Source organism: Salminus brasiliensis, chromosome 5 (assembly GCF_030463535.1).
Source record: "Salminus brasiliensis chromosome 5, fSalBra1.hap2, whole genome shotgun sequence".
NCBI lineage: Eukaryota > Metazoa > Chordata > Actinopteri > Characiformes > Bryconidae > Salminus > Salminus brasiliensis.
This window is the reverse complement of record NC_132882.1, coordinates 30,844,720-30,872,450: the sequence shown is the minus strand read 5'-3', so window position 1 is coordinate 30,872,450 and position 27,731 is coordinate 30,844,720. Positions and strand designations below refer to the sequence as shown.

The following is a 27,731-nucleotide window of genomic DNA, read 5'->3' as shown; positions in this document are numbered from 1 at the left end:
AACCAAAAGTGGTTCTTCTATGGCATCGCTCGTAGAACCAATGGTAGCACCTTTATTTTAAGGGTGAAAATCCTTTATTTTTAGCATGTGCTTCCTCCAACTCCTGGCCACAGACGGCAAACCAGACACCTGGGTACTACGCTATATCAACAAGGGGTCTAATAGTACACTTAACCAACTCTCTAACATGATCACACTGTAATCCGCTCTGGACGAGAACATCTGCACCAATGCTGTGAAAGGTCATCAGGTCTAAACACTCCTCAGGTATTGGAAAAATCCAGATTCCAATAAAACATATACATATAAGGCTGTCCAAAAGTATCCAGACACTCATTTTAATGAGTGAACTCAGCTACTACAGCTAAGCATGCAGTTTAAATGATCTCCACAGCAAAAAAGGAATGGGATGCTTAACAACAGCCACACAACAGCCTGGGGTCACCATGCCCAGTGCCGGGCCCTGAAGGCATGGAGAACAGAGGACCTGATTTTATCTCTGAAGTGATGAAGCTCCACTGAATACCTTTAGAGTGAGCCAGAGAGGAGTGTGTAGCACAGAACATCAGTACCTGACCTGAGCAATGCTCTGAATGCAATCAAATCCTTCCAGCAATGTTCCAGCATCTAACGTCAGGCCTAAGCAGGTGTCTGCTAACTTTTGGACAATGTTTCGGTGTGTCTGAGTAAAAATGGGTCTCTCTCTCCTCCATGTTGTTCCGGAGACTCCGGGTCGGGGGCGCTGCAGGACGGAACCGGGTAAAAAAAAAAGAGTCTCTCTCTCTCTCTCAGTTGCACACACACACACACACACGCGCACACACACACACGCACGGTCCTTTTTAGTATTATTGTAGCTCGTGTCTGTCTAGACGTCACAAAAGTAGTGCGCGCGCGCAGAGAGAGAGAGAGAGAGAGAGAGAGAGAGAGAGAGAGAGAGAGTGAGAGAGAGTGAGTGAGCTTTCAGCTCTCCACAGGAATGTAAAGTTGTCTGAGGTCGCTGTGATCATCTGTAATTGTGTTATTATTAATCACCAGCAGTTCAGCGAGAATCAGCCATCTGTTATCAGCACTAATCAATCAATCACCTGGTTTGCTCACTAATCACCCAGCAACCACCGCAGATTAATCATCTGTTATCAGGACTAATCAGTCATCAGTAACAGTCACCGTCAGTAACGCCTTGTCAGATTAATCACAGCCTTTGAACAAATCGAACTAATGCGATTTATTGGTCCCGTAAAACACCGATCAAATAATCGATCACAGCTTTCTGATGATGAAGGGAGTGATCGATCAGCATTAGGAAGAAAAAGGCAGGAGAAAAGTAAAGAATAAAAGCCCTCTGAACAGGAGAGCCAAGATGGCGCTGAGCGGCTGCAGCAGCGCTGTGAAGTAAACAAAAGACAGAGTTTAGATCTCCGAGGAGAAGTGTCCCACACGAGCCTCAGACACGTCAAACGACGTCTTCCTCTTCATCACACACACCTCAGGCTCGAGGACGCCGTCGTGTTTTGGAATGAGAGGCGGCTCGCGCTCCGTTCCCCCCCAATGAGGTCCTAACAAAAGACAGCGCGCGGCGAGACCGGCTCTGGTTAACCTGTCGTTTACACTCCGAATAACCCTAAAAAACCCCGCCAACCCGATTTACCCACCCCACTCACACCCTGGTGGAGCTGATCACTGTGATGCCCCCCCTACACACCCCCTCTCCGGTACCAGGACTCGGTACCGGTCCCGTTGGTCTGTTGGCAACTTTCCTAGGAGCGCAGAGAACATGCGCTTTATACGCTACTTGCTTCTGTTTTTGCACACTAAAAAGTGCCTCGCGTGCGTTTCCCCGCAAATCCCCGGGCGCGCGCGAGTGCTCTGCGTGATTTCGGGGCGACTTTCATTCACGTGCGTTCGATTTCGGCGAGGTTTAACGATAAATAACCCGGACAACGTCACGCGGGCTCGCGGGCAGCGCTGTGTTAGTTCGCCAACTCCGCGTGCCGATTAAAAAACCAAAACGACGCCGTGCGCAGGTCCAACCCGCCGCGGCTCGTGCAGCGGTGATCGCGCTTCCTCGCGCGCTAGGTGTCGCCGAGCTCGGCGGCGCGGGCGCCGGTCCATTTGGGCCGAATCGTGCAAAATGCGTCGCGGCGCGCGCGACCCCGAGTCGGTTTTCGCGGAAAAAAAGTTCGTAGCGCGGCGCCAGCTCGTGAGACGCGCGCGCGCTAGCGAAGCCAGGACTCTTCCGCGTGGAACGCGGCGGTCGGACGAGACCGCGCCGAACCGGGCCGCGCGAATTCGGCGCGAGTTCGAGGAGGAAGAAACACAAACGAGCGCGCGCGGGGTTCCATGGAAGCCTGCTCGCTCAGCTGCTGGCAGTTGGTGTTCTCAATCACGTCCGCGTGGAGGCTTCATAGGCTCTACGCGAGAATAACATATACACACACTCCCTCGCTCACACACACACACACACACACACGCACGCACTAACGCGATCGTGCAGTTCGCGTCTCTGCCCGCTGCGGTTCGTGTGAGGAGGAATTAATTCACTTTAAACGGCGAATAAAGCGAATTGTTCGCCGTTACAAAAAGCTACAGCGGCTAATCCGGCTTAGCTAACGGCTCCTAACGGACTTTCTGTGGCGCGTCTTTTTGTGTTGTTTTGAACTCGGAATTTGACAGCTCGGTCTCGCGCCGTTCTACGGACCAACGGAAACTCCGAAAGTTATCCCAGCATGGCTGAGACCGCAGCGGCTCCCGCGGCCAAACCCAAGAAGACCAAAGCGCCCAAGAAGGCGATCTCGCACCCCAAGTATTCGGACATGATCAAGGCGGCCATCGTCGCCGACAAGAGCCGCGGAGGGGCGTCGCGGCAGTCCATCCAGAAGTACGTGAAAAGTCACTACAAGGTGGGAGACAACGCCGACTCGCAGATCAAGCTAGCCCTGAAGAGGCTGGTGGCCAGCGGGCTCCTGCGCCACACAAAGGGCATCGGAGCGTCGGGCTCCTTCAAACTCGCCAAAGCGGACGAGGTCAAGAAGCAGCCGGCCAAGCCCAAGGCGGCGACCAAGGCAAAGAAGTCGCCAGCCAAGGCAGCCCCTAAGCCCAGAAAGGCTCCCAAGCCCAAGAAGGTGGCCAAGTCTCCAGCCAAGGCCAAGAAGAGCAGAGCGCCGGAGAAGAAAGTGAAGAAAGCGGCCGAGAAGAAGAAGAGCCCCGTCAAGGCTAAGAAAGTGACCAAGAAGCCGAAGGTGGCCAAGGCGGCCAAAGCAAGCAAAGGCAAGAAGGTGAAGACGGCCAAGCCCAAGCCGAAGACAGCCAAGAAAGCAGCTAAGAAGAAGTGAAGAGGAGGAGGAGGAGGAGGAGGAGGAGGAGGAGGAAGAGGAAGAGGGGGGGGGGTGCTTCAAAGTTCATCCCGAACTCGGACTAAAATCCACACAATGAAAAAAAAACGCCCTCAAGCTCGCTGTACATAGACTTTTCTGAGGAAGTTGTTTTGCTATATTATAATTATTATTATTTTTGTATGTGCTGACTCCAACCCGACCTTTATACAGTTTCTTCCACCACTACTTTGCACTATTGACATGAAACGAGATCCTTCCGGCGACATAATGAGGGTCTCCGAAATTACTGCAATTAAATGTGGCTAACCATTGTTATTTATTTCTGATTTCGTCGAGTTCAGTAGTTTGGACGACCCTTAATGAAGTCTGTACCCTAACGAGTAACGGCTCATTGTCTTGCTGGGACTGTCGAGCTGAACCGAAGGTTTATGGAGGATTGATTTTTTGCCTTGGGATGTGCTGCCCCCTCCTGACCATTGGGGGACAAAGGACAATTTTTCTTCAGATTATAGTTTTTACTCAGATTTGTCATATGGTCGTGTTTCCTCGTTCTGCCATGTTGGTGTAAACGTTTTACCCTGTATCTGTGATTAACTGGTCCGGACGCCTTTGTATACTGTACAACAATAAACGTTTTCTCATCCTTGTAAACCTGCGTGCCTGTGTGGTCTGGTTGAGTAAAAGCTGGGCCGGGGGAACGAGGGGAGGGAGGTTGGAAAAGAAAGCGAAAGACCGAGCGGTCAGTTGTTGTCCTTCATTTGAACCTTTAGCATAAAGAGCTACACGCTAGCTAACAGTGCAGAGAGCGGCGAAGTTGGGTTGCTACGGCAACCGCGTAGCCAGCCTCGCAGTGACCGCGCACTCGTCATCCTGCAAACCCCGCCCCCACCCCCTTTAGGATTGGCTAGTGTGGCGCCTCTCCTGCGCTCTGATTTGCGCTCTGCTGGTGGGCTTGAACTACTGTCCAATCCTAGCACAGAAAGGCGGAACCTCTTGAAAGAACGCGGATAGACCCCACGCGCACTCGCAAGTGTTTGGCATCCTGGTCAAATTACACGTGGTCAGACGTTTAAAATCACACTTCTGCATATTTAAAAAAAAAAAAAAAAAAAAAAAGTATATTTGTAGTTTATTTGCTTAATTTAATAAAGTATTGGCACTTTAGAGACGTTCTTTTTATAACGTTATATTAAAAAAATAGATCATATTTTCATATAGAAAATGGGAATCCAAGCTGTTGCACATGAGCATGTAGATAGATTTGGGTCACCTAAAACACCCTCATTATATCGTGTTTTTTTTTTTCACTTTTTGATACTAGGTAAACTGGCAGTTGTTCTTAAAATATATAAATATAAATATATATATTAAAAAAAACTTTAAAATAAAAAGCTCCAAAAAGACGTTAAATCATATATGTACACGTACTCTCTCCATCTATTTATATAAACTTCATATAATTAGACAAAATGAGACAATGTTTCCTTACAGTGTTCGGATAAACAGTAATAAAAAAATAAATAAACAGTAGTTCAAATGTGCAAAAAACTCCAAACTAATCTGATAAGGACAGATAATTGGTCAGTAATTGCAGCCTGAAAACGAAACTGGGTTCAGTGATGAGGCTCAATAAAGCTGAGTCAGTAAAAGCTGATAGTTAAACAAAGTTAGGTGAAACACACGAGGGACTCATTACTTTAGGCAAGTCACTTTAAATATTTAATTGCAATATCTTTAACTGTCTTTTGCCATGTTAGCATTTCATTTCATATGTGTACAATTTTACATTAGGTGATTTTCCCCATTGGTGAGTGACTGAGAGATGGGTGGGAATAGGTGATAAAGAGTAGACAGAGCTTGTTTGGGACACAGCCATCTCGTTTACTAAATGTAAAAACTCACACTTTGGACATAAGGATCCAGTTTCAATAGTCAAGTCTGATCACTGCTGATCCACTCATGCCCGCTCAAGAATACTTTAGGAGACAGTAAGCATCAAAGAGCTGTGAGGTACGATAAGAGTATTGCCTCTCTACGTCTAAGAAGGGTCAAGTGGAGAAAATCACATCAATGACACATTGCCGGTGCAGTGAATTAGTCAACTAGCTGTTCTGACCAGAGCACATGATCACACCCAGTATTCCAAGCCATACAGCATCTCAAGATTCACAACATGCTAATAAACAGGACCAGAAGACCATTCCCACATAAAAAAACACCTTTTATTACAAAATATCTTTTTAGGACATTCCAGCTTCTCAATTGGCTGTATTTTGATTAAATTAAAAAATAAATCACAGGGGTGCATGTCCACAACCCAGGGGTCAAAAACTGAAGGACTGCAGCTGGACCGTTTAAAAGTGTGCGCATACACTCAAATGCAGGTGTATAATGGATATGGTCAGATATGGAATCATGTCAGTTATTTCACAATACTGGAGAGTTTAATCACTTTTATCATTTCATTGGTGAGCTTTCGGAATAACGACCTTTTGCGTTCAGTTTTTAAAGGGGAATTAGCACCGACCGTTCAAAAAACGTCTGCATTTATGAATGATTAGGATGTAATCAAAGCCAGTGGTTTGGTGTGGAAATGCTACATTCTACAGCACCTTACTGAGTCAGTTCTCCCAAGCTGTGTCAATGGGAACTGTTCAATCCTCCTTAAAAGCTACAACACAAAGTCTGTGCTGAGATAATTGTATACAATATAGTTTTAAAAAATCTGTTCATGGTGGAAATATACATGCAAGGCTTTGCAAACCAAAACAAACCCCAAATAAAATGGTTAGGTTTTCAGATTTATGACCCTTTTTACCATCAACATACCATATAAAACTAAGAAGAGCGGCATAGGTTCACTTATCATTCGGGTAGAAAATAAAACCTGATTACCACCCCGTAACAAAATTAGTCTTTCCAACAAAATCAATCAGTAAGATTCCCTAGAAGGCATCACTTCACATCAAACCATGCAGAATGACAACATCTTGAATTACATACAGGGAACAAAAAGGCATTGATCTTTGAAAAGCATATGAAAAGCAGATCTGCTTTAAATCCACACACACTGGTTTTACTGCCTCTACTTAACAGCAAGATTTTGAACCTGGTGGGATTGGACAGGTTTACAACATTTATAGCTGATTAAATGGGATTTTGTAAAGTTTTGAGGATATAGCTGATGCAATTGTATAAACACAGCTTGAAGGAGAATTCCACCAGTTTTCCAAAGTAAAAAAAACAGATTGATTTGACATTAAATTCGCTACTCAAAAGAAATCTAGACAGATTAGATGTCACATGAACTCAGTGCTCATTTTGGATGGTACATGAAATATCTAAATCAACACAGCAGACATTGTGACCAATGGTTCCTATAATCAGCACTGTAAATAATTCTGACTGTAATTATCTAATAAAAAAAAATAATACATTTAATTTAGAAATTTTGAAAACCTGGTGGAATTCCCCTTTTAAAAAGACCCAACCATCCAGCTTCTGTAGACTCAGAGCTAATTTCAGATGGCTTTGCCTTCCACAAAGGGCCAATAGTATGAAGACAAGTGCAGATGGTCCAAAACCAGCTTTCTTTGGAAAGAAAATTGAAGGGAAAATCTTCTTCCCCATCAGTCATCACAATGCAATGAACATCTGGTTGAATTGGCAACCAGGAGGTTCCACCTTAATATAATAATTTTAACACAACTGCAGCAGCTCTCCCACTGCCTGAAGGCTGCAATTGGATCTCGTTCACGCTCACACTCTGTCCTACACACATTCTCTCCTTCTCCATTATGGACACTGTTTAGGTGTGTGCAGGCTTCAGCTAAACCAAAGCACATCGATTTGGCAAAACGTCACATTGGGTCAAACATCCACCATAAATGGTGATCATGAATTCAGCTTTCTTGTCCAGCATAAAGTTTGCAGCTATTGTTGGGTATGCAGAAGAGGATTTGTCCCACTGGAATGGTACAGGGCTGCCCTTAGTCCTGGTGACCGCAGCCACAGATACTGGGCTTCCACACCAACGCTTACCTCCTCCAAGGGGATGCTGTCCTAAATGATATGGTAAGGCAGACAGAGAGAAAGAGAGGGTGTGTGTGTGGGTGTGTTTGTTCGTGCGTATGTGAGACAGAGAGAGGGATGGCCATCAACTAAAGAGAATGAGATGATCAAAGAATGTTGTTGGAGTGTGTATGTGTGTGTTATTTGTGTCTGAAGAAGGCTCTGTAGAAGGCGAAGCCCAGTACAGACGCGATTGCAGCCCCAAGAGTCACGCGAAGCCAGAAAGAAGTGCTGCTCATGTCCGACCCATTCAAGTGCCTACAGACAAGTGAAGACACCATTACACAAACGGAGAACCTTCAAAAAAACAATGGCATATATATATATATATATATATATATATATATATATATATATATATATATATATATATATATATATATATATATATGTGTGTTTTATAACCATGAACTAAATTCTTAACTAAAAATCAACCATTTCTATGTTTATATTTGTCAGAATCACTCTGTGGGAGCATGTGTGTGAGTACATACGGATACATGGCTGCCCAGGCCAGCTTGGTGTAGATGTGCGTGTTGCTGTGCGCGTGCACTGTGGAGAAGTGCAGTGGAGCAGGGAGCCTGTGTTTGTAGCAGAATTCAGCTGGACTCATGCCGTGGTGCTGCTTCACTTCTGGCAGGTCAACCTTGGACCCTACAACCACACACGGTACCCCACGTTCCATATAGTGCTGCTGAAGACACAAAGAAAAAAATTATTTTATTTTATTTTATTTATTTTTAAAAATAAATAAAATAAAATGTTTCTGCATGAGTAAACAAAACACCTATTGGTAGAATCTAGTCGACCTCAGCTCTACAGTCTTACAAAAAGGTTTGGGCACCCCCAAATAGTCATTTTTCTTATTGAGAAGTAGATCATTATCCTGTTACAGTAGCCTTTCATTCTTCACCTTCTGCCTTTTAATCGATGGTTTGACATTTGCATCCAGGATTTGTTGATATTTTGTGGGATCTACTTTTCCCTCCACCCGTGTAATACTGCAATACTGCCAAAGCCACGAATTGGAACACAACCCCAAACATGATGCATCAGATCCACACCATGCTTCACAGTTAGCAAGGTGTTCTTTTCATGACATGCAGTTAATTTTTGTCTCGTAGCAATCCCCAGCATTATATTATATCCACAGACATATTAATCCAGTTGCTTAGAGGAGCTTGTGTCAAAAATGACAATGTCTTATTTGGCCAAGGGTCCCCAAATGTTTACATAAAACTATATACAGTTGCAATCAAAATAATTCATCCTCAATGAGTTGTGTTATGCTATAGGGGTTAAATCATTATCATCTGCAACTGTACAGTGCGTGTTTGTGTTCAAGGTTTATTGCAGTTTGATTGCAGTTTATGCAATCACTGGTTAAGCTTTTCACGTTATGTACTGCGCATCATGCCAGTGGTCCACCACTCAGAGATGTATAGCCAAGACTGAGCCTGTGGTCAAAAAGTGACGACAGAATTGAAGAAGCTACAATGCATACATTTCTAATACAGGGGCCAATACTTGTCCAGTGCTCATTATTTTAGCTCCATTTATTTACTCAGTTTAGTGATTTTCCCACAATTTCATTGCTGTTAGTTCCCACCCAGTTAATAACGAGGACTATCACCAGCAACTTTTTGAACTGCAGCGAACACCAGGTCATTGGACAGCCCAACTTTGAAAAGAACACTAACTGCCAATTCTCTAACACCAGCTAACAAACACAGATGTTGTCTTGCATCGTGTTGAGCAACTGGGGTAAAGGGAGGCCCATCACATCCACCCAGAGAGAAGGTAAATTCTCTTGTCTTTTAACTCACTCGGACATCAACAGGGATCAAACAAACACTTAGACAGTTGCACCACACTGCAAACCACAGTTTCATCTCATTTTAATGTTGTAGGCTTCCATAAGAGTATGTGTTTCTGTCCGACAGAGTTTACACACCCTGGCATTAACACTGTGTTTGTGTATAGATACCTTATATATACTAGCACAGTAGTTGAAGGAGGCTGGGTCGCTGACATCATACATCAGACAGGCAACATCACATGCTGCATCAGCCGCCTTCAGGAACTCCGTTTCCACATCAACTTCCTCCAGCTGCAGCAAAAAAATATGGATATCAGACAGGAAGTGACACAGTAGACTGTTGTGTTTATAATACAAACAGAGAGTGATCTTGCTTCGCTTTACATGGACACAGATGATATTACTGTTAATATGAAGCAGTGAAGCCATTCAAGAGTAAACAGAGCCCAAAGCCTTAAATCATGCCACAGAGGATGCAGAACACCATCAACTATTCCTCAATTATTCCATAACCCAACAAAACCACAGTAACAAATGCCCAATATCATGAGAATTCAGAGTCTTCTTCAGAATGCTACAAGATGCATGTCAGACAGCTGTCCAAAAATGTAAAGCCATGCTCCTATTTGCCTATATCTTAGGGTGCTTTAACATCTACACGGTTTGGTCCAGATCTTCCGACTTTTCAATTTGGTCTGATCCAAAACAGCAGACGTGAAAGGTGCTACAGCCCAGACCGACGGACCGACATGGTGGTCTTAGTCTGGATCAAACTGAACTATGATTGGGCTTGTTTGCAGTGTGAAAACCCTTATTTGGATTGTTCAGACCTTCGGACCAATTACACAAAGTTGAGGCCGGCTATTATCATCATCCATTAAAGAAGGAACAGAACTGTAAACAAGAAAGCAAGTAAACATGAGCAGCTGTATGACACAGTGACACATGTAATTGTTGTGAAATGAGTGCGTGCATTTGGCAAATTCAAAATAGTCTTACATGCTGGGCATGAAATTGGTGCTGCTGGTAGTAATGGCATAGCATTAGGGTAGTGGCAACCAAAATAATCTGTTCATTCATCTTCTCCCGGTAAGGGCGACCTGTCGAATTGACAACACTGCGGCGCCAGACACATGGGACTTTTATAGAAACCAATCAAGGTCAAGTATAGGCCCTCGAAGGTGATGACAGGATGTAGGTATATCATGCCAAAAACGTTAGTGAGCTCGCTAAACTGCAATGTGAGGCAAAAACTAAGCTCATTAAACGTTTACAATGTAACAAAAACAAGAACCTTAGACTTACACTTTCAGGGGTATTAAAAAACAAACAAACAAACAAAAAAACATTCCCTTAAGTGTGCGGTAGCCTGTCCAAAACATGAGGTGTAGTAGGCTGGAAGTGTTAAATCTCAACTGAGACAATAACTGTGCTCCCACTTGATAGGAATGACAATGTACAGCCACACCAGCCCTCTGCAGCTAAAACTGGACTCGCTGTATGTGATCTAATTGAGGTTGTAAGATGGTTCACTTACAATGAGATACTTCTCCTGGTTGGCAACAGTGACGGTGTTTATGGTGTAGAGAGAGAAGGCACTGGGATTGCGCTTGTCGCTCTGAAACACAAACATATGTCTGAACACTATTTGACGTGTTAATACATACAGAACACACACAAAAGAAGATGTATCCAACTAATGCAACTTTTGCAAATTAACAGCATCTGTTAATATAACATCCTTGCAACAGTGGCCCTGTGTTCAGAACAGCACAAACATCTCCTCAAACTCAGTAGAACATATAGCTGTTGTCTCACCACAAGACTCCGGCCCAGGAAGGCTTGTAGGAAGGCTGTTTTTCCTGTCCCACGAGGACCAATCACTTTGCAAAGGAACACAGAGCGCTGTGTCTGTCCCTTTTCCAGATCTAAGGCCTTTTCTCTTGTTACTGAGAGTGAGAGACAGATAAAAAGTTAAATACTACAGTACTCAAATTATTAGTCAAAATGTATTTATTTATTTACATTTAGTCATGCAGAATCAAACACTCCGCCACACCTCCAGTAGGTGGCAGCATTGCGAGATGGTCAGTGCTAAAAGTGGAGGTAAGTACGGCTTCTTTTTCTCCTTGGTACTTTTGAAGGTAAATGCACGAGATATTCCATCCTTATACTGTATGTAGTTTATTTTAGTGCTAACTATTTCTAGTTTGAGTCTCTAATTTGTGAGCATATGATTGACGGTTTAGACTTTTCAACACTTTCATCGAAAAACAAAACAAAAAAAAACAATAGTTAGTTGATAAAACACTGAGTTTAAATTATAGTTAACATACAGTAATGTGTTTACACCTGCTGCCAAGCATACTAACCATACAATGCTTTGAAAAAAAAGGGGGGGGGAGGAAAAACTTGTGTCTTTGTGTGCATATATACCCGTAACAGCAGACGTCTGAGAATCCTGCTCCATTAGAATGGGATAACCAAGGTAACCCAGGTACTCCAGACATCTATGGACGTCGAGGTACGCAGACAACCTGCATATAGACCAACAAACGGTTACATAACCAACTGAGGAGTCTCTGTAAATCAGTCACGAATTTCACTCAAGTTCTTCAAATGTTTAAATCACTGAAAACTGCATCAGAAATATAATGACGTCTAAATGGTTGAGTACCATACTCCTGGTTCACTTTCCTTCTCAAGGTCACTCAAACACGGTTACAGGTTTGCTTACGTCCACTGGCAGAGGTAGCCTTTTTGAGAAATGTAGCTCTCCTCTGTGGTGTGGACGCTGCTGTACACAGATTCGCTCCAGGGCATGTAGGGAAACACGCCAAACAGATTCCTCAGTTCCGCCGGCGAGAGAGCGGCATCTTTATCCTATTCAAAAAGAGAGGAAAAACAGTTAGCCATCACGGTTACCACATATACCTCTCGGAGTCACGAGGATAAAAACATAGGCTCTTTAAATTGATTACCTCATCATACTTTTCAAAGAGCTTCTGAAGGAACTGATATCCGAGATGATTCAGCTCTGTCGTACAATCGACAGGTACTCGTAACCTGAGAAGATGCGAAGATCCATAAATACACATGAAGTAAAATGCTAAAATCAGTGCTTCTCTGCACAATTTCAACTATTAAAAACATGCTTGATCTTGACTTCACAAAAAAGTTGATAAATCAGGTGCATTGAGGAAAGAAATATTTGGGAGGCAGAGGGTACTAAAGAACAGGTTGGATGGAAACGTTAGAATCGTACCAACCCCTCTTCTAATCATCTCCCCCTATAACCTGAGAAGGTGGTGCATCCTTTTCTTCAGCATTATGCAGAGATGTGAACTCAAGGTGAAGTAAATGTGCAATATTGTAAATAAAGTATTTATAGTATAGGTTAATGTGTAAATACTTAGTATTTCTATTTTGTAAATATCTGTTCTTTTTTTAGGGAGGGACCATGCAAGTTTTTTTACTCACGTGACGTAACATGACAATAAACGTGATTTAATTTGATTAGCTAGATACAAAAGAGAAACTAGCAAAGTCTAAGCTTTCATGTAGTAGTAATGAAAAGGGATTGGGGGTGTGGGGTAAGCAACTACACCTTAGGTAAAAGGGGGGGGGGGGGGGGTGTCCCTTCATACTATTGCATTAATGCACAGGTGAATTCAAACTCACTGTGGATAGAGGTAGTCATCGGTGAGTTCGAGAGTGTCGTCATAACCAAACTTGCGCAGGATGGTCCATGTGGTCTCATGACGTCCTCTTTGAATGAAAAGCGTGTTCAGAAACAGGAAACCTGAAAAGACACACACAAGCAAGAGGAGCATGTAAAGCATATGAATATGTTGTTCAATAAGACCGCAACGGAAACGACGACCTTGTTGGTGACCGGGTGTGAATTTCAAACCTTTCTGTTTCATGCATAGCCCTATGTGTTTTTCCTATCGTTATTTTCTGTGTGCCTGAATGTGCCTGAAATTCCAGTTCACGTGAATGTGTGTTACCATTAAGCGTCAGTCCGTTGTCCTGCACTCCATCACTGGTGTTTTTCCACACTACAGTTTTAACATCCTCCAGAGCCTGAGGGGCCAATGGGTTCCCAAAACAGGATTTCTTCACAAAAGCACACACACACACACACACACACACACAAATATTAGTGACTTCCCCAAATGTCAAATGAAAATCTGAAATATAGGTTAGAGGTATCAAACCTAGCACTCCCAAAAAATTTGACCCAATTTCCAGTTAAAAATTCCTCATAAAATCTAATATCCAGTTCAACATTTTACTAGTGTCCCTTTTCACTTTCTTAAGAAACAAGAAACAAGGAAGCAAACAAACACACCCTTGAGGTGGATGCTCTTACCTGAAAGTTATTAAGCTCAGCATCGCTGAGAATTCGATCGTTGTCTTGATCGGATATGCTGAAGATCCGACTGAGGGCACGAACACACAGTGGTTTCAGCTACAACACAAACAAAAAAAAGCAGCTTTTTCAACACATATATCGACATATATTCAGTAACTAGTGGATGTGCTCAGGCTAGTTATTAGGGGGTTGAGCAATAGCCGGCTATGCATTGCATAGCTATACCCTGCCATTTTGTACTTGCTTAGGGCTGATCTTCTAAAAGTGGAAGGGTAAAATCTAAATTTCAAAATGTGATTAAAAAAGGTTTGAAGCAGGGGACCCCTATCAGGAGTTTGCAGGTTAAATCATTGGTGATGCCACAAGTGAGAGTCTCACACAGCAAATTTTCCAGTGTTGTATCAACACTCAGTGTTAAATTTAACACCTCACTGTGGCAAATTTCCTGTGCAGAGATCATAACTGGCCCTGCTCTCTTCGAGTTGTTGGAAGGCTTAATATGACTTGGAGGAACATTCTACATTGCACTCATGACCATGATGAGTGCCATGGCAATACTGGCCTTTCAATGATCTTCATTAAACTGTTCTTTTTCTGGAGCTGAATGACTAAGAAAATGCATAGAATTTGGTGCACATGTTTAACCAGATGTTCTAAATGTATGCATATAGATCAGAAATACACATAAAGCCTCTTAGATTATTAATTCAATGGTTCTGAAAACTCCAAACGAGTCAGGAATGTCTCTTAGAGATGTTTTTTAACAACTGCAAATTCCAAGATCATCAGGTTCAATATCTATACAAGTTTTTGGGAGGTGTAACCACTTTTCCAAGGTCTGGAAAGAGACTCAAAGTGTTGCCCTCAGCTTGGTTCAGATAGTCAGAAACAACCCAGGAACTATCAACATGCAGACCTGCCCAGAACTGACAGCTGCTGTAACAAATTGTTGCTTGTCGTCAAGTCATTGCCCTGGACAAAGAGGCAGCTGGCCAAGAAAAAAAGGCCCTGCCCCAAAATCGACACCTTCAGCCTTGACTAAAGTTTGCAGCTGAACCACATGGACAAAGAAATAAGAAATAAGTTCTGGAGGAATGTTTTATGGTCAGGGGAGGCAAAGATGTAGCATTCAACACAAAGAACACTGTACCAACTGATTAACGTGGTGATGGTAGCAACAACAACATGCTCTGGGGCAGTTTTAGAACTGGTATATTGCACAAAACCTTCAGCACAACCTGAAACCATCACAACTGGGTGTTCCAACAGACCCCAAAACACACATTAAAGGTGGGTGTGGAATAGATTAAGCAGTTTAGAAATCCAACAAATTATTTTGTCTCTGCCAAGAAGAGGAGTCAAAAATCTGTCAAAAAAAGGTGCAAATTGCTAAGTGATATTTAACCAAATATTAGACGTGCTCCATGTTAAACTGTAAATAACACGAAGCATATCTGTGACCCTGTGGCTCTTTTTAGAAAATGTTGTGCACTGAATTCTTGCTGTTTCTTTTTCATTAACAGATGTGTAGTAACTCAATCTGCCCCAGAAAAAGAACAGTTATATTAAGAACAAAATACTTTCCATTACCATAATATTCAAGTCCACAACAAGCGAACTGTCAATCACAGCTATAAATAAACTATTAAACACAGTGAACAGAAAACCTCACTCTGCTCTCAGTCGGACTGAATTTCTGCCAGTTCTTACTAAACCCTTCATTTTTAAACGTAATCCTCAAATCCCGGCATGGCACTTCAGTTTGACGCTTTAGCACACTTGACTGAAATAGTAGTGCTAATGGGATTCCTACATTAGAGGTGTGTGCGCAGGTGTACGTGCATGTGTACCTGTTTGTCCTCGGGATCGTACAGAGGTGCAGTAGGGTGCAGGACAGCTTTCTGCGCGTAGTAGAACAGCTCGGAAATGTTTTTCAGGTTCTTAGCAGAACACTGAGAAAACAAAACCAGATATGCGCACACTGTGTAAATTTCAGCAAGATTAGGATATTAGATAGGGGTTATGCTGACAAACGCAGGAAAAGAGAACCACAGGCAGCATCCAGCAAGAGAAACAGCCTTTAGTTGCATAGTAATTTACACTTAAACTGCTTTAGAAAATTATTATATAAATAGTGGGTCTAGTCAAAAAAAAAAAAAAAAAAAAAAAAACCTACCGTAAACGGAATAAATAAAATGGTTTACACACTTACACCACTTACACAAGTATTTTCATTTGCATCATTTTTCTATGTATTTTATGTATACATATTTCCTTTTCATTAATTCTGTATATTCTCTTTTCTCTGTATATATTGTTTTATATTCATTTATTATTTATTATTTTATTTTGTATTCATATTTTAAATGCTTTTGAATTTCTTTATTATTATTATTTCAAATGTATTGTATAGGGCTTTTTACAACAAGTGTGGTCACAAAGCAGCTTTACAGAATCAGTAATTAGTAAGAAGACAAGAAATCAACTACATAAGACCACATGAAAACTTAAGACCCCCAGTGAGCAAGCCAACGTCAAAAGTGGCAAGGAAAAACTCCCTCAGAGCTGGAGGAAAAAACAAAACTCACAAGGGGGACTAATCTTCCTCTGGTCAGAACAATTGATACAATTATTGATATCACAGAGCCACCACATTATACTGTTTTGCTGCTCAGGTGTGCAACATAATCCTAATTTCATAAAATAATAATCATAATATAATATGACAATATAGTCAAAGTAGTTATAGTAAGAGTAATGACAGTTAATGGTGGAAGACAGTTAAGAGTCCATGTAAATTGTCATAACAGTCATTAGGCAGGTAGAAGTGGCAATACTAGTTTATGACCATGTCTGACAATGTGATATGATAAAAACAATTTTATATATAAAAAAATTACTACATATTATTTTTACTTATTTTTATTAAATGTTTTAATTTTCTGAAAATTCAAATAGAAACTAATTACACACTTGCAGTAAGAATAATGGGTAGTATTGGGCCATTTAAGTTTACATTGATATAAATTAGATCGAATGCCTTCACAAAAAAAACAACAACAAAAAACAACAACAACAACAACAACAACAAAAAAACAGATTGGCCAGAGAAAGACAAAAATAGACAAAGAGGAAATATTTCATAGACTTAGATTTGTAATAACTCTGAAAGTCTAAAAGAAAACGTTAGGAGTAAAAAGTATGTTTCTTTCCTTAACGTAACTGAATGAAGTTACAAGTGCTACATATTAATGGTACTCCAGGAAATAAAGAAATAATAGTAAAATACAGTAACAATTTACAGTTACTTACATACTCTCACACATCCCTCTTAATGTTTAATGAGAAATGTCCTTTACTGCTTTCTAGAGACTAATGTGAGTAAGTGTGTGTGGCCAGTCGTTCTAACCTCCACGCAGGTCTCAATCTCAGAGAACTGGTTCATGATTGGAAGGATGGTTTCCATGGAGCTACCGGAGCGCAGGTCAGACTTGTTGCCCACAAGGATGATGGGAATCCTGCAGCAACAAGACAATAACAAGGATGCAACACACAGTTCTATTGATAACATGCATTAGTACGACATGCAGGTAGTGCTGGGCGAGGAACTGTCCCATTACAGAAAGACTGGTGTGACGACCAGTAGTTGGAAGTAGTACTGCTGGGTGTCAGTTTCTTCAGATGTTTTAACCTCTTAACATTCCAGCCTTTTCCATTTCCCGCCTGACATTACACACCCGAATCCTGAGGCTTTCTACTCAGGACCTACATAAACTAGAGGCAATTTCATGAAATAATGTAACTGAAAAGTCTTCAAATATGTAATGAAAGCTATTGAAATGAATCTGCAGGGGTCACAACATGATAAAAATCACAAAGAAAATAGGCATTTTCCTGAATTTCGTTTTAATATTTACATTTTAGAGGCTATAAAGTAAAGCCTTCATGTCCTCCAACGCTTTTTGCTTTTGAATCTCGTGTCACCATGGGTCTACTTTCACCAGGAAAATGGAAAATGGTAAGAGTTGACTCCTCCTACAGCTATGAAGTTATTCTAGCTGGAATAGACAGTGAACAGGCAGCAAAGTCTCCAACCTCTCCAACACAAGAATAGGTAATTGTACAGCAGACAAGGCTTTGTGTATTATCCACACTTGATGACATGTTATACTGTATTTCTTTATCTCCCTTGCCAAACTTATGTCATCAACCTCAAGGGGTCTTTTTTAATTCTAGTGCCAAACCAGGAGTAATCACTAGTAAACAGGAGAAAGGAGCTAGTTTTATTTAGTCAGGTTTTGTTATTATAGATTTCACAGCTCTCACTGCTGTCTGACTCCAGCAAACTTAAGTTTCACTTTCCCGTTCCAGCTCTAAAACCTCAAAAACTCCATAAAATACTTTCTCCTTTGGTTTCAGAGTTTGTTTTGAAGTCATTTTAATGGTTATTGTTGCCAAAACTGTTTGGCATGGTCCCACTCATTTTCCAGTTCTGATACTGAAAATCCTGGGCATCGGCTGATACTGATAACATTGTTTCCCTATTTAAACTTCTAGACTTTGAAATGAGCTGGTTACAAATAAATTGCTTAAGATAAGACTCTAAAAGTAGGCCATCATGTCTCAACTACTCCTCTACTCAACAGGACGAAACAGCTAACAACATTGCACCACACACAGTGCGAGGATGTGGTTATTTCAGGTGAAATTTCATAACCCTATAAATACATACCATTAACACCAAAATATCACAGTAAGTTTCATTTCTGGAAACATGGTTTTGCCTTGGGTAACACGGTCACACTAACTTTCACAATCGCAGAGTAAGATTTAGCTCGGGGAAGCTTGGGCTCATTCACTTTTTTAACCCAAACTTAACTAAACACCTGATCAAAATCATGACTTTGAAAACAGCAATACTAATATTGGCCTATTTTATCAGCAACACACAGGCAAGTGAAAGAGAGACAGTGACTGTGATGTACTTGCTGCCTTTTTCTGCTCCACCGTTCACAAGCGGGATCCATTTAGTCCTGATCTAAGAGAGAAGAAATAACAACACTTAAACCATGAGCCAGAGATACAGCAGGGAAACAAAGGAATACAAGAAAGAAGGTAGGACAGTATGAAAAGTATGAGTGTACCTTGTCGATGGTCTCCTCTTGCGTTACATCGTACACCACACATACTACATTAGCCTAGAAAGCAGATATCGGCATTGACTACAGAAACACACGCAAACCACAGAGACTGATTAAAGATCAAACTCTCACTGGGCTAATTTCCTAGATCTGACAAAGCTTTTCATGCTACTAAAGAAAATAATGTTTTGCAAAGATGGCAAAAAAAGCAGCACTAATATTATAAATATTATTATGATATAAACTAACATTACCATCAGAATATCCACCCATCCACTGAAATCCACAAATAATTCTACAAACTGATTACTAAGGTTAGCATGCTGAGACTAACCCTGGTCAAAGACATTCAGTGCTTATAAGTAGTACCGGGACACTTAATACTGTTTAGGCCTCATTTAATTTTTACTTTCCAAGTTAAGGTAATTCTCTATTCATCTCACCTCGCATCCATCTAAGTTTACTGACTGAAAATTTAAGATTTTTTAAAATTTTATTATGTACATCAGTATTTGGTACTTCATTTGTTTGTATTTGGTTGCATATTGAACTCAATTCCATACCAAAATAAATGTAAAGACATTTACATTATTATTTATATCATATTATCTATATGTTGCAGTCTAATGCTGACTCTTTCAGTAAATGAGCTCTGGCACAGAGCTGCAGTCACTGTTTTCCATTTATAGCACCAGACAATCAAAATGTTGCAATGAAGTACGAGCAGCGCTGTAACACTATAAACTTTGCACAATGAGAGCTTAGGTTTGAACATGGCTTGTGCGCATTTTATTATTTATTTAATAACAATAAAAAAAAAATAATAATAATAATAATAATAATACTTTTTTGTATGTTGCTATTGTTCAGTTGGATGCAAAGAAAATATTCTACATTTATTATGGTAAATGTGTTGTATAAATTAAAAGATTCCTTAGAAAAACAAACACAAAAAATAAAAATAAACCTGAAACAGTAGCGGTGTCCCAAGACTACATCTGAGCATTCAGCACTTTAAGTAGTAGCATGTATGAGAAAAAAAAATATATATATTTTTTCTTTAGAAATTATTAAAATTAAGACTCTTTCACCCATACACACTGAAAGAAGCTGTGCTGAAGGAAGAACCTTCTAAAATGCTAAATGATGCAAATGCCAAGACAGGTAATACTTACCTTAACAATTTCTTGTCTCAGCACTTCATCAGTCTGCTCACTCTCTGCAAACACAAGCAATTACAAGCCTTCAACACCATCAACCAAAACCAACCCTATGCAGCAAAGAAACCAGTTAAAATGAATCAAGCAAGTCTCGGTTCCCTTTATTGTCCTTCGAGGTGGCCATCTTTGCGTTAAAATTCTGGCGCTACGGTGGATCACGGCGATAATAAACATACAGCTGTAGTGTAATATTGCTCAGTTAGAGGATGTCACAGTGATTGAAAAGAGAGAAGATTTTTGCTTGAACAGCAGTGTTACTTTTTAGTATTCAGAGCCACTTTTTAAACACCCATGCGTCCATACCTCTCTCCTCTTACAATTTTGTGGAGGGGAAACAAACACCAGAACATCCTTACCCAGAGAAATGGCTTGGTTATGAAGCTCCGGTGAAGCGGCCGCATGTTTGCAAGGCTCTTAGGTTGACTCCTAGACTCCTAGGATGTTATACCTGCCTCACAAACACCAGTCACATCTTCCTCTACACATAACAGTAAGAGCAGACGTATGGACATCTGGGTGGATATTTAAAATTTAGCTTCTTTAACCATAGACACAGGTGCTCTTCTTTGGAAGGCGGCGGATATAAGTGCCCCACAGCGGTCCGATCTTTTTGGGTTGTGTTGGAAGGCTAGTTAGCTGTGCCTTAAATAGCTTGTTGGCATGTTGGGTTAGCACAGCTAGCTACTTTACACAGGGTCCACAGCAGAAGCCTACTTCAAACTGCAATCACTTTACAATAAGCTAAAGGCAGAAGAAACTCTTGAAAGTGGGCATGGTGAAATAAGGTGAATACTGATATCAAAAAAATGATCTAATTGATACACGATTATACACATACCAAATTTCAACAAGCACTAGCTTACCAGAGTAGTCCACTATATGCGTGGGCACTTTCTCTGGTGTGACATCTGCAGGTATGGTGATCTCTTCAGCCCGCAGGGGAACCTATCAAAGAAAATTGCTGTCATTTATGCAGCTGCACCTCACCGTGTAGACAAAACAAGACAACACAAGAAGGAAGGCTCACCTCCTCAGGAAACTCCTCTCCTACCAAGGACATGATTAGAGAGGTCTTCCCCACCTTGGCTGGAGAAAGGAGAGTGGAGAGAACATGAAAAACAGAGGAACACTTTATAAATCAGCCAAGATGTGTTTAGTGTCCAAATGACCCAATTCAAGCTTCAAGACTGATACTATACAGGGCACTTCTGTCCATGTGTTACAGTTCTTTTGGTGATCGGGTCACGGTCGGATTGTACTTATCCACATTAAAGCCAGGTGTAAAAAACCCCAAGATGCACTGTGATTGGATTACGAGCAGATCTCTTAATCCACATTTAGAGGTGGTCAGAGACGGATCTCGTCCACACTTACACATACAAGTGTAAACGGAATGTGTTTCCTGTGATCGGATGCCGTCAGGCAAGTGGAAATACTGATTGGGGGGAGAGGGGGTTGGGTTTGCATGTGCGGACATGCTTACACTGGTGCTTATTTACAGGTAAATGGCGGCAGTGCTACGATTGGGGGAGTAAATGTCCATGAGGTTTAAACAGTTTGCATCATAGTTTCTGATCACGTCGTAACAGGAATGCGTCCCCCACAGTTCCTCTAAACAGTTTACAATCTCCCAGAGCTGGACCACCTTAATTGAAAATAGTTGTTTTCAAGCAGTAAAGTATCCAGCATTTAGCTAACGTTCTTATCTAGTGCGACTTACAAGGTTACATGTATTATAGAGTTGGACCAATGTAGTATTAGAAGTCTTGCTCAAGGACTCTTATTTGTGTAGCACAGCATAGTCACCCAGACCAGGAATTGAATGGAAAAATCTCATCTGATCACAGTGGGGATACAAAATGCATGTTAATGCCAGGTGTAAACAGGCTCAGCACGTCATGTCAAACATGTTTTGGCTGATTAACTACATTAAGGGAGGAGGAAAAATTGAGTGTGATCGTTATAAGTCAAATAATTTTAAATACTCAAATCTAAATAGAGGTAACAGACAACATGGAGGTTAATTAAGGCTAGAAACAGACAGAGCCTAGTCAGTTTAAAGAGCATTAAATCTCTCTCAATAAAACTGGGAGCAAAGCCACACTTGCATTTACATTTATAGCATTTGGCAGAGGTTCTTATCTAGAACCGTTTAACAATTTACATCATGTTACACAGGCAGGGGAATGAAGCATTAGGAGTCCACAGAACTTCCACAGGTACAGAATAAGGAGCGGAGACCAGACTTATTAAGGATAGGATTAAGCAACAGAGCAAAGCTGTATGTCTTCAAAGATGAACAGACTCTGACCCTTGCAGGTGTTCGCCCACAGTTTAAGGTCAGCTTGTCTGCACAGGTGAAGTCCCACCAAACCAGCCTCTGGGTCTCATCTCAGCCAGATGTTGCGCAGTGGTCGTATTAATGATCACTATAAATTTCAGAGCAATGTCACAGCTCTATACAAACAAGACCAGAGAAATATTTTCTATGGATGTCCCCATCAGAGTCTCTTAATGCTTACAGCCACAGTTTAGATAAAATGAGCTGCTAATTAATACTGCAGTAAAATTTGTAGCATTAGTTTCTGGAGACATTCTGGACTGACTGATTTAGTTTCGTAGAAACTTTTCTTAAAATTATTGTTTTATAGTGTGTTTAATATCTAATAATTCAGTCTGACTCTCCTCCCTGACCAATCAGCTCCCAGTTCCTTTAAAACACTGCAGTCTAAACACTGTGTGTAGTGGTACACACTCTGGACTGATATCTGTTGTTGTTGCTCTACTGGTGTGAAATAGTGGGGAACTGGTTTATAGTGGGGGAATGGAAAAACAAAAGCGAGCGGTTCTCCCGCTGGTAAAACGGAGCGTTTCCGTGATAGTTTTATTAAGGTTAATATATTATGGCCTGTTTTTATGCTTCACACTGCAGACTCTCAACTCTTATCTACCTTCTGAGAAAGTCCTCAACCAACAGGCTTTTAGTGCTTGTGCAAAGCATTTCCCAACAAAGATTTCTGATGGAGAGCTCAAGAGAGACAACACCGCTTGCAAGAGTACACCCAGGCAACACTGGCTATGTCCGGCTACAGGCAAAGCGACAAATTACAGGAAACACCTGAAGAAATGAGTACATAGAAAGCTTTGACGTTCCTAGACAGGTGCGCTGCATGGTGGAGTTAAACAGTTCTAAACGTCCTGCACATGCTCTGTAGAGAGGGGACCCGACTGATCTCAGATTTGGATTAAAATGACAGAGGATAGAAAAAGGACGCATTACACAGACAGCAAGAACATCGGTTAGAAAAGCCAGTGGTGTTATTACAGCAGGCCTTAGTGGAGCAGTCCTTAAACATCTCATTAGAAAACCATCAATGGCCTACAGAGATGCGGACAAACGTCACATGGTCCGACACAGAGTACAAGTGTGGCGTACACCTGAATGGGTGTCCACTACAGTGAAGGGGTCCGGTGGCTCTGTTATGCTGCAAGAGGCATTTTGCAGATCTGGTCCCTCTTAAAAGAGAAGGGTCACTGCCAAGCCATTCTGACTGGTCACCTTTAACCCATGATGAACATCGACCAGAATGGCACAGGGCACGAGGGGGTCAGTGAATGGTTCAATGAGCATATGAAGGTGATGTTAAACAGACGCTGTGGCCTTTGCAGTCACCAGATCTTAACCCAGCTGAACGTATGTGGGAGATGTTGGACCGATGTGTTGGACAGTACTCTCCACCATCACCACCATCTGAAGGAACGGTGCTCATCCTCTCACCATGTTGTTTTCCTTTCATTTGTCCCATGCTGTGGGTCTCTGAGCAGAACCTGCAGATAAGCAACTCTCTCTCTCACACTGTTTCCAGACTAATGATGGACAGTAACCCCAGAATGAACGTCTGTACAGCAGCTCACCGTTACTTAGCTTAGCTAGCACTTCTGTTAGCCTTGAATTTGACCCGCTAGCTGTGGCAGCTAACCAGCTAACGGTCAACTGACACATCAATTGGTTTAATTCGTTATAATATGTAGCTACATGCTATATATTATAATATTCATATTCATACCAATAGTTATATTTAATAAACAGCCTGCTAGTCAGACTGCTCCAAGCTTGTGTCTGGGGTCGATATTAAGCAAGCTAGTCTAATATTTGAAGCTATCCAATAAAAATACAATCTCTAAAATTTCTATTTCTTAAAATGTACCGCTTAATTGGAGAAGAAAAGGCAATTTTAGAAAATAGGTAGCTATAATAACAGCAAGCACAAATGTAAACATCATAAAATTACGGTCCTGCTTGACGGTCTTCCTAATATGTTAGCTAGCTAGCTAGCTTGGTAGCTAGCAAGCTAACTGATTTGAGGCTGTTTAATAAACCTGTAAAGATACAAATATATACAGCTATAAATATTTCGCTAGCAGAAACTTTATTTTTTTTTTAACAGTGTGCAGCTTTGCTATCTGGCTAGTATTTTCGCTCGCAGTTCCTCAGAAGCTGCTCAGTTTTTGAGAAGTTTAGCTAGCGCTAGCTGCTAGCTGGCCACCTGTGCACAGTTTTAGCTCGCTAGCTAGGTGTGGTGATCCAACAACTCTTTTTATGGCTAATAACAGACGTCTTACGTTTCTAAGATGTTAAACGTTTTATGAAACAAATCCGTTTTCATGCTCTAAAACTGAGAGTAGAGCCTCTGTCATTTTTGCCATCTGTCTTACTAGAGGACACGGGGTTTAGTCCCTGCGTCCATCCAGAGAAGGGGGAGACACTGCAGTTTACACAGCGGCCAGCTACGTGTCTGTACCCCACAGACACAGATGACACAGATCACACACACACACACACACACACACACACACACACACCAGTGCTGAGAGTACTAGCTAGCTAACTAACTAAGTGTCCGATCATTCATTGCTGTCTGATCTCTACACTTTCAGTGTAGCGTCGATATTTAGCTTCACCGACACGGACTGCTTTTACAGCACGAGGTTAGCTAGCTAGCTAAATTTACCAAAGGCGTTGCTTACAGAGAGCAAGTCTCTCGGGATTGAAGTTGGCGAATTTAGTATTAGTTGGTTAGTTAGCGGGCTAGCTCAGCAGCCTCCTGTCTCTGACAGTTGTTAAGTTTAGCTACTGCTAGATTTTCTACTTACGCTCCCCCAACAGCAGGATCCGCACATCGCGCTTCATTTTCTCCTCCTAATCTCCCTGCCAGGTTTGTGAACCACCTCCGGTCGTGAGTGAACTGGGTTTACTGTGATTTAATAAAATAAAATAATAATAATAAAAAAAATTCAAATCGGTCTGCTCATCTCTCCGTGTGACCCATTTCCCGTCCAAGGAGAACCCGACCCCTCTGCGCTGTTAACACCAGCGATCAGCGCCCCCTGTCGGGGCTTCCCTTCAATTATATTATATTACATATATTTATAATAAACACGCGGTTGAGAAGTGAGTATTATTTAAGTAGTGCCAAAAGCCCCCAAATGTCTTTTGCAAGGACTCCTAACCTCCTGTTAGTGACCATAGTTAAGTACAGCACTCAATGGCTTGACCAGCACATAGTACAATGAGAAAATCCAAGGAGCTCAGAGCAGATCTGAGAGGAATGTACGTTTTTCACATGTCAGGAATGTCTCTTGAAGCCATTTCTTAACACCTTCAGATTCCAAGACCATTACAGTACAATTTATTGGGAGGTTTGGGTGCTGTTCCAGACCTTGGCAGTCGGCCTTGGTTGTTTTGGTCGATCACTAAAGTCAAGCAGGTTTTACACTGCTGTGGATTGCCATGGGACGAAGCACTTGCTCCAATATGAGAGAAAGGTTTAATGGTCAGATGAAACAAAGATTGAGTTGCTTAGCCAAACTGACCCGAGGTGTGTAGATGTCCAACTACAAGTGTGTGTAGAGCGGCTCAGGTTTACAGTGAGAACTGGGACACAACCACAAGAACCACAAGAAGAAGAATTTTCTCGCACACTATACATAGCATCATTTCTCCAATAGTGATTATGAACAAATTGTGTTTAGATCTTTCTGGGGAAGGAGCCGTCAGGTTTGGCAAGTTGGCAGTTTGCTTACATTTTGGATTAGTTCAGTTAATTTATTTTAAACAGATTTCTTATCTGCACAGCCAAGCACTTCATTGGGCCCCCACTTTTTCACGGCTACTAAAAGTACTAGAGAAGCTCTACTGGTAGCATTGCATGCAGGTGTGTCGGTATAAGACAGTGAGGGGGAGGCCAAGATCAGTGACATCAGCAAAGGGGTGAGGAAATCACCTGACAGTCATAAACATATGAGTGTAGTGGGCGTCTTCACGGTTCTGTGAGTAAGTAGATCTGCTAATGTTCTTCTGCAGGCTTGTACTAGTCTTTGTGGTGTCAGATATGTAGTAACATCTCTGATGAGGTTTTCAGGAGCCTGTTTATTGGCTACACTATTGGTAACATGACCCTGTGATTGCATAGCAGCAATGGATCACCAGAAAAAAGGACATTTTGCCCAAAGGTGTGTCTCAGCGGTGGGCAATGGGGGCCAGAGCCCAGCACAGTTTGCCCATTTTCCTGCTCTAACCTGGGAATTGAACTGCGCAGGAATCCGACCCTCCAGGACCAGAATAACCCACAGTTGGGTTCGCTTGTTGTAGTCTGTGAACAACAGATTTTTGCAAAAGCTTTCATAACTGGCTTCAGTACGTTCAGTAATTCTTTGGAATTTTAAAGAAAGAGCTTTACAAAACCCTGATTTGTAGCTTTAAAGCAAAGCATGACAAAATGCACATACACCAATGTATGAAATTTATTTCAAAATGTACAAAATTTCAAGTCAAACAATCTAAAATAGCATATGATGATTTAAAATGCAAGTTTTGGTCACAGCTTTGGCGGTACAACTAAACCGACTGCAACAAAATCCCAGAGCAAACATGCTGCTGCATCTAAAGCACTAAGAAGACACACAAAGATGCAAAAAACAACTGTGAACCTCATTTCAAACTCAAAATGTTCATTTATTCTGTAGTGAACACATTTGTTGTTAGCGTGTGCACGTGAGACAGGACTTTTATGATCCACTGTATGTTTTCAATGTATGTTCAAGATTGTCCCAATAGTGAGTGTGATTCACAGGCCTCCTAAGGTCCACAGGAAAACCTCACCATGAGCTGTAGTGAACAGCTGCGTACCCGATGGACTGATGCTGCAGAGGTGAACTGAGTCACTGTGCCACGTAAAAACCTGGAAGCGACCACTGGAGGAGTTGATCAGCTTCAGCACGCGCTCTGGAGCACAAACACATATCCAACAATGATGCCAATGAATCTGAGGCAAATATCTGTAAAATACTCTCTTACAAAAAACACAAACACATATTCTGAAATGACTAGGACATGTCATTTACACGTCAAATACTGCACTTTACTCACTGTTTGATCCAACGGCAAGCAGACTGTCCTTAAAACACAAACTGAGAGACACAGCCCAGTCAGGTAGAGAGACCGTCCTCAATTCCTGTAACACACAGACACACAAAGCGTCACACATGCTGTTTCTGCTCAGAGTAAATTCATACAGCGTGTTAATTGTATTCCACAGGAGTATGGTTAGGACAAGCATCCAATAATGGCCATAAAACAACCCAAATTGTTTTTTAATGTCTTTTAAAAAAGACATTAAATTATAGTGGTGTAACCATACACAAATTAATGGTTTGGTTCACACCTAGGCTTGGACCTCACAGTTTGGTGCAAGTTCAGTACAG

General features: G+C 41.6%; 3 protein-coding genes across 7 annotated transcripts in view; 1 reads left to right on the top strand and 2 right to left on the bottom strand.

The window, feature by feature from the left end:
• The first annotated feature begins 2,418 nt into the window (after positions 1–2,418).
• h1-0 (H1.0 linker histone) lies at positions 2,419–3,350 on the top strand. The gene has a single exon (XM_072678937.1). It carries the CDS (start codon positions 2,730–2,732, stop codon positions 3,333–3,335), a length of 606 nt encoding a protein of 201 aa, XP_072535038.1. The 5' UTR covers positions 2,419–2,729; the 3' UTR covers positions 3,336–3,350.
• A 2,188-nt stretch (positions 3,351–5,538) lies between these two features.
• On the bottom strand, positions 5,539–25,311 carry rhot2 (ras homolog family member T2). Of its 2 annotated transcripts, none has more exons than XM_072680155.1 (19): positions 25,122–25,311; positions 20,995–21,053; positions 20,831–20,912; positions 19,923–19,966; positions 18,751–18,804; positions 18,592–18,644; positions 17,016–17,124; positions 15,457–15,558; positions 13,604–13,702; positions 13,239–13,347; positions 12,910–13,030; positions 12,210–12,294; positions 11,966–12,111; positions 11,665–11,765; positions 11,047–11,177; positions 10,766–10,846; positions 9,397–9,519; positions 7,904–8,103; positions 5,539–7,667 (listed from the first exon to the last, which is right to left on the bottom strand). In XM_072680155.1, exons 1-19 carry the CDS (start codon positions 25,156–25,158, stop codon positions 7,550–7,552), a joined length of 1,854 nt encoding a protein of 617 aa, XP_072536256.1. In that variant the 5' UTR covers positions 25,159–25,311; the 3' UTR covers positions 5,539–7,549. The 2 variants fall into 2 exon arrangements, with proteins under 2 accessions (XP_072536256.1, XP_072536257.1); XM_072680156.1 differs by lacking the exon at positions 25,122–25,311 and adding an exon at positions 22,919–23,049.
• Positions 25,312–26,755: 1,444 nt separating this feature from the next.
• wdr90 (WD repeat domain 90) overlaps positions 26,756–27,731 on the bottom strand; it is a 30,491-nt gene continuing 29,515 nt past the window's right edge. For all 4 annotated transcript variants that reach the window (XM_072680153.1, XM_072680150.1, XM_072680151.1 and 1 more), the window contains 2 exons: positions 27,397–27,481; positions 26,756–27,252 (listed from right to left, as the gene is read on the bottom strand). In XM_072680153.1, the coding sequence (XP_072536254.1) occupies positions 27,095–27,252; positions 27,397–27,481 (243 nt within the window). In that variant the 3' untranslated portion in view covers positions 26,756–27,094. The remainder of the gene's footprint in view (positions 27,253–27,396; positions 27,482–27,731) is intronic.